The sequence below is a fragment of the Entamoeba nuttalli genome (genome assembly GCF_000257125.1).
Source record: "Entamoeba nuttalli P19 unplaced genomic scaffold asmbl_6687, whole genome shotgun sequence".
In the NCBI taxonomy this organism is placed as follows: domain Eukaryota; phylum Evosea; order Mastigamoebida; family Endamoebidae; genus Entamoeba; species Entamoeba nuttalli.
In genome coordinates, this window is record NW_008578215.1 from 2,931 (window position 1) to 10,392 (window position 7,462).

The window sequence follows — 7,462 nt, forward strand, 5'->3', positions numbered from 1 at the left end:
TAAACCAGTTACCCATGGTAGACCAGGTGTAGGAGCTACTCACTCTTCCAAATTTGTCCCATTGAAATAAATTTGGTTTTGCTTTTTTAGAATAAAAATGGTTTTATTATTTTTATGGTTATTATAAAAATTTAAGTTCTGTATTTTTTTTATAATTATTTTGTATTTATTCTTTTGATATTAATTACTTATTTGACAGTTTTTCTTTTTTTAATCATTCTGTTGTTAATTAAAGTGTGGTTAAGACTAAAAGAAAATTAACATAATAAATATAATGGTAATGAAATGTTTCCTTCTCTCTTTCATAAAATAAGGAAAAAGAAATTGTTTAAAATTAAATCAAAGAATAAACAAAAGATTAAAAAAAAGAAGGAATAAGTGAAAAGGTTTGAGAAAGCCTTAATAATAGGAAGAAATAAAACAAAGAAGTGATTTTTCTTATACTCCTAGAAAAACCTTAATGATAAGTTAAACAAAAATATTACTCTTTTTTTAAACAGCGAAGGAATTAGTCTCACCTAAACTAGGAAGAATAAATGAAAAATCTATTTAACACTTTATTAACTAATTTTTATTTTATTGTAATTTGAATCATCATCAAAGAAAAAATAATAATGTTATTTGGATATATTTTCATAAAAAAACAAAAAACAAAAATGATTATAAAATGTTATATAGAAGAAAAACTTTTTGAAAATGAATAAACTAAAAAAATTAATGGATATTTTAACGGAAGATGCTATTCGAGGAGCAAGAAGTATTATTGCCTTATATAATAGTATTGTTGGATATACAAATGAAGAAGAAAATAAAGAAGAAGAAGAAATAGAATCAAAAGAAATAATAAAAAAAGAAGAGAAAAAAGAACAAGAAATAAGTAAATCACCAACGTTAATAAAACTAGAAAAAATACTTTCAAAAGAATATATTGATATTAAACAATTAAAAGATATTTGTTGGGTAGGATGTCCTTCAGAATATAGAAGAGAAGTATGGAAAATATTATTACAATGTCATCCTTTAGATCAAAGTAAAAAGGAAAATTTTATTAGTAAAAGAATTGAGAAATATGAATTTATTCAAACAAAGTTTGGTGAAGAACGAAACGTAGAACAAATATCAAAGGATTTACTCAGAATTTCTGAAGATTTAAATGACGTTAGAGAATCAATGAAAAGAATTCTTTCTTTATGGGCAGCTCGTCATCCAGCAAGTGGATATGTACAAGGTATTCATGATATTCTTATTCCAATTATTAGAGTGTATTATGATAAAAAAGAGAATAAATATATTAAACCAACTCTTGAACAAGAAGCTGATGCTTTTGATTCATTAACAATTGTATTAGAAAGTGTCCAAACATTTTATACTTGTCAACAACCTCGAATATTTGAACTTTTAAAACAATTAGAATTACTTATTAAAAAAATTAATCCTTCTTTATCAAATCATCTTGAAGCTATTGATGTTCATACTTTAAATTATGCTTTTCGGTGGTTTAATTGTTTTTTATTAAGAGAATTTTCTCCAGAACAAGGAATACGTTTATTTGATACACTTATTTCTGATCAAAAAGGTTTTGCTGAACTTCCCCTTTTCTTATGTGTAGCATTAATAAATAAATATTCATCAGAACTTCAACAAAAAGACTTTGGAGAAGCAATAATTTTTCTTCAAAATTTACCAACAAGTAATTGGAGTAATGAAGAAATGGATACTTTTATTTCGCAGGCTCATTTATATAGAGAATTATATTCTAATTCTCATTTGATGTAATACTCATTTATTTTTTTTAGTTAAGATTTCAATCTTTTTGTCAAAAAAATCTGAAACGATCTTTAAAATAAATAATTATTATGTTAAGATCAATTAATATCAATATGGAAATTAATTTAATTCCTATTGCAAATACCTATGAAGTGGATTTAAAATGGTGTGGTTATGTTCATTGGAATGCGGGAAAAAGAAGATATAGTGATTTTTTAAAATTATTTGAATTATTATGTGAAAGATATGATGAAGATGATTTTCCTGAATTTCCTGGTAAATTATTAGTTCATAGTGAAGAAATGTTAGCAGAGAGAAGATATGATTTAACTCTTTATTGTCACTCATTACTAACATCAACTATGACTTTTCTTGACCCAATTGTTGTTACATTCTTTAAAATCCCAACATCATTATTATATCTTTATCTCCCAAAACCAATAAATTACTATCAACAATATAAAACAATTTTATCACAAAACTCTTTAAGAGATATTCAAAATTCTGCTTTACAAACTGAAATAATAGAAGATGAAATTGGAAAACGTTGGTTACAAAATGTACGTATAATTTCAACTGCACTTCTTCAAGCTCCTTCTGATTTTCAAATTACAGTTGAAGAATATATTAATCCAATGAATGGGATAATTAAAATTCCTGATCCATTTATTATTACAAATGATAATATTTATGAATTTAATTCAAAAATTAGAAAAGTTATGGGAAAAGCAATGGAATTAGTTGAAAAAGTTCAACAATTATTATTTAATGTTCCTCCTCAAATACTTAATGAAATTTTTGAATTAAAAGTAGAAACACAAAATTGTATAGATTCTGTAATGTATAACAAAATAACATTGGATAGAGATTCTATTGATATAAGAATGCTTTGTTATAGAACTATTACTGATGTTGATATTATACTTAGTGATAAATTAATGCCACTCTTAGGAAAAAGTGCTGTTGTTTCTTCATTAGGAAGAATTAAACAAATGTTTTGGATGCCATATAATGATAATGGAAACTTTATGAGAATGGAAGAAGTTTTTAATTAAATTTCAATTTATCATATTTTTCTTTTGCTAATAATCACAGTAAATAATATCTCCAGGAAGTGGAATTTTTCTTTTATCTGAAGTAAGTAATTCTAATCTAACACTTTGTCCAATTTCTTGAAAAGTAGTTGGTGGAATTGAAAGACATAAATCTCCATTAATAAATTCACTTTTAATTTTCTTTTGTTTACAAAATGCTTCAATTCCTGATGCAATTCCAATACCTTTAATTTTAATTATTCCACCATTTATTGGAACAACACTACAATTTATTGAATTAATAATTGGTAATGGTAATGGTTTGTTCATTCTTTTTTCAGTTTTCTATCAATTCATTATTTTAGTTCATTATTAAATATTGTTTAGAATATAATATTCTAACAAACTTCAATTTCTCCAATTAAATAAAATCCAAATGTTCCATTAAAATAAGAAAGTGCTCTTAAAATATTTGATGCAATAACTGCATCAGATTTTGAATCAAATTGATGATTTTCATTTTTTATTTTATCAATTAGTCTTTGCATTTCTTTTATTGTTTTTAAACCATTATGACATAATTCAATTATTTCATTTTTATCATGTGCATTATTTAACATCTTTTTAACTGTAATGGTTTTTTGAGCAGCGTTAACTACATCATCTCTTAATTGTATATTATAATGATTTTGTGAAAGAACTTGAATAAGTAACTTTCTTTCTTTCATTGAATCAAATACTGCCATACAATTCTTACATAAAATAAGTTCTATTTTGTAATTAAATACTTTTATTCATAATTATTGTATAAACAAACTTATTTTTTCTTTACCTTGAATTTCTTCTTCTTTTTCTTTTTGAACTTCAATTGAAATTTCTTTTAAACATTTAAAACATGTTTTTTCTTTACAACATTCACACAATTTACCAAATATTCCATGTTCATGACATGATCTACATGTACCATATTTTATTGATTGTTTAATTTCAAAATGATTTTTCTCACATTGTTTTAGTAGTAATTCAATATTTTTTACTTTGTTATGATACTTATCTATACACTTATTTCTTTTTTCTTTGTAATAAAGTGTTAAGTCTCTTGATGGCTGTGGATATTTATTTGGATGAACTTCTGGAAATAGGGGAAATTCAACTATTTTCATAAATGCTGTTTTAAAGATTTTTCTAACTTTTTAAATATTTCTTTTTATAACAAAAAATCGATAACCAATCAGTTATAATTTTTTTTCATTGATTTGTTCTTATTTTTGAAAATTAGGAAGTACCAATAACTTTGTTGTATTAATATTTCTTGTTCTTTTGAATTATTTTTATTCTTTAACCAAGTCAACACTCCAACTCTCCTTTTTTCTTCATTTCAATAAAATCTGAACAAAATTTGTAATAATTTTATTTGCTTTGGGTTTATACAAATGAATTGATGAAATAATGAAAGAAGTAATAATTGAAAAATAAAGTGATAGGTATATAATAATGAAGGTAAGGAATATAAAAGAATAACATATGGAAAACAACAATATGTTACCAAAAAAAAGATAATATTAAAGATATTAAAAGAATAAAGAATAAAAAGATAGACAACAATGTGTCAAAAGAGAGAAAAAGGAGCTTAAAGAAGAATTATTTTTATACTCAAAGAATAGTATAACAAAATACAAGAACTATTTAAATAATATCTTCTGAATGTAATTATGAACTTGTTCACAAGAAGTATCAAGAATAAGACTGAAGAAAAATTAAAATAGAATAAATGCATATTAAATAATATATAAAGTCATTTTTTAACATTAAAATAATTTATAATTCACTGAGACATAATTATTAGAAATAGAATGGTGATATAAGATATTGTCTAGTGTTAAAATAATGATAATGTAGAATGGATATAAATTCTGTTAGATATTGGTTGAATAAAAAAACAGTAAATCCAACACTAAAATACTTCAAAGAGACTTAATATTATTTAATTTTTTTTATCTAATAATTGAATATTATATATGACGTTCTTAAAAGAATAAGTACAGTTTGATTGAAAATCAAAATTATTTAATATGAATGATTTAAAGACAAGAAATGGGTTGGATATAAACATTAAAAAAATATAGAGACATAGTCCAACAGGAAGAAAGGTTAATTTGAAAAAAAAATATTTAATTAAGTGTATCAAAATATAAATAAGACACAAATGCCAGTGATGGTTACCCATATCATTATTTAAATCTATTTTAGTTAAGTAAACATATTAATTACATATATATTGAAAATATACAAGAGAAGATTGAATTAAGAAGTAATTAGTTAGTGAAAATAAGAGGAATTGTCATTGATCTAATTAATACAGAATTTATATGGTTCATAGTTATGAAATAGTATTGTATGAAAGTTATTGAAAAAAAGTATTTGAGTTACTTTCATTTGAAATAGAACATTGGGTATTAATTTTTATTTTTTTTGGAATAACTTTTCTTCTTTTAAACTAACTTTTTTTTTAAATCCTTTCATTAGTTGTGGTTCAAACATTTTATAACTAATATTGACTCATACACAATTATACAAACTATAAGAGTTAATTGTTTATAATACTATCATTAATTTTCTTATATTTGTTGAGTTAATATGATAAATTTAATTACTCTTAGTTATTTTTATCATTATTTGTTTAAAAAAAATAACAAATTTTAACAAAAGAAAAGTTAATTCATAAGTAATAATGTGGATGTTATTTTAAAATTGAATAAAAAAAAAGAAATGAGTCTCTTCTTCTTTTTTTAGTATTTTTTATTAAAAATAGTTTTTCTTAATATTCTTCTATTTAATTCTTTTTTTTAGTTTATCAAAACAATTTCACTTTTCGAAAATCATTTTTTTTGCTCAAAAACAAAATTATACCAGGAAAAAACTTTAAAAAAGTCAATTGAAAAATTTTTGCTACGAAAAGATAAATATTTTTAGATAATAAACAAAATCCATCACTTACTAAAAAACAATGCTTTTTTAAACTAAAAAAATAGTAATGAAGACATTACTATTGTTGAACATAATTACTTTATGTTTTTCTACATTTTGTAACAATGTTGGATGTGGTCAATGTGAAACTGAAGTGTGTATAACATGTAAAATAGGATATGATGATAATGATGATAGTTGTGAAAAATGTGATTATTACATTTCATCAAAAAAGGTTGACCAATTAACAAACCCAGTTTATTTAAATATTGAAGACCAATGTATTGATATTTCTAATAAAATTCAAGGAAAAGAGTTTAATAGAATGCCAGTAAATTCTAGTGAATGTACTTTAGACTTCTCTGAGAAATTTTTTTCATTTGATATGTCTGAAGTAACACCTTCTATTCCACCTTGTATTAATACATCACAAATTAATGACTATCTATTTGGAAAGTGGACTTCAATTACTCTTACTGAAGGTGCTCAAATGAATATTTATAATATTAAAATACTTAATTCAAATCAACAAATTGTAAATAAGGAAATTTCAATGCAAGTCAGTAATATTGTTAATGGACAAATGAATTGTTTAGCTTCATCAATTGTTTCAAATGATGAACCATTTTCAGTTTTTTTAAATTCAAATACATTTATTCTATTTATTGGATTATTAAACGGGGTCAATTATACTATTTCATTCAATGCAAAGGCATCTATAGATTCAGATATATTTCATAGTTCATTAGTCATTGATGGAAATGACTATATTGATTTTATTGATTACACTGATAATTATACTTCATTTGGTAAACCACAAACAATGGTTGTTGGTGAAAAAGATATTGTTATTTATCAAATGAAATGTTCTCCAATAATAAGAAAAGGTATATTTTTCTCTGTAAAAACAGTCCCATATCATACTCTTATTCTTGATACTAAGTTATCTAGTTCTTTTCATTATGTTGAAGAAATTGATATTAATACCTTTTCTTGTAAACAACTTCATATTGGTAAAAAAGGTGGTTTAACTACAACTGAAGGTTCTTCATTCGGTGTTTTATTCAAAGTATATTCAGAAAAAGAAGAATTAAGACATTTTTTTATGTCAATTGAAAATGATCCATTAACTCTAAGAATTCAAACATCATGTGTTAACAAATGTAATCAAGATAATGGGTATGGTCAATGTGTTATTTCTGAGTTTAAATGTGTTTGTAATGAAGGATATGGTTTTGAAGATTGTAGTAGGTTGTGTTATTATGATGGTAAATTTAATACTACTCAAGAAAATCCTTGTTATTTAGGAACTCCTGGCTGTGATAAACATTGTAAGTGTAAAGAAGGATATAGTTATCAAGACCATTATTGTATTAGTAAAGAATGTTTAAATTTAGGTATAGGCAGTTGTAATAGAAATAATAAACATTGTTTGCTGAATTGTGAATGTGAAGATGGTTATGAGCTTACTCAAGATAAGATGTGTAAATTAAAAACTTGTGGCAATCAACAAAAAAATGAATTTGAGGAATGTGATGGGGGACTTAATTGTAATGATTTTTGTGAGTGTAATGATGGGTTTACAACTGACCCAAATGATCCATTAAGTTGTAAAGAGACTGGTATATTTTGGTGGCATATATTATTAATTATTATTGGAAGTGTTTGGATTATTTTTATATTGATGATTGGAA

At 23.6% G+C, this 7,462-nt stretch overlaps 4 protein-coding genes across 4 annotated transcripts; 3 read left to right on the plus strand and 1 right to left on the minus strand.

Annotated features, from left to right (window-relative positions):
• Positions 1-717: 717 nt before the first annotated feature.
• On the plus strand, positions 718-1,825 carry ENU1_158530 (TBC domain containing protein; the record flags this gene model as incomplete). The annotated part of the gene is made up of 1 exon (XM_008860783.1): positions 718-1,825. One exon carries the CDS (start codon positions 718-720, stop codon positions 1,774-1,776), a length of 1,059 nt encoding a protein of 352 aa, XP_008859005.1. The 3' UTR covers positions 1,777-1,825.
• Positions 1,826-1,856: 31 nt separating this feature from the next.
• ENU1_158540 (hypothetical protein) lies at positions 1,857-2,822 on the plus strand (the record flags this gene model as incomplete). The annotated part of the gene is made up of 1 exon (XM_008860784.1): positions 1,857-2,822. The coding sequence occupies one exon, from the start codon at positions 1,857-1,859 to the stop codon at positions 2,820-2,822; it is 966 nt and encodes a 321-aa protein (XP_008859006.1).
• A 377-nt stretch (positions 2,823-3,199) lies between these two features.
• Positions 3,200-3,547, minus strand: ENU1_158550 (hypothetical protein; the record flags this gene model as incomplete). Its single annotated transcript, XM_008860785.1, has 1 exon — positions 3,200-3,547. One exon carries the CDS (start codon positions 3,545-3,547, stop codon positions 3,200-3,202), a length of 348 nt encoding a protein of 115 aa, XP_008859007.1.
• Positions 3,548-5,835: 2,288 nt separating this feature from the next.
• ENU1_158560 (protein kinase domain containing protein) lies at positions 5,836-7,431 on the plus strand (the record flags this gene model as incomplete). Its single annotated transcript, XM_008860786.1, has 1 exon — positions 5,836-7,431. A coding segment is annotated over one exon (1,596 nt), but the record flags the coding sequence as incomplete, so codon positions are not given.
• Positions 7,432-7,462: the final 31 nt, after the last annotated feature.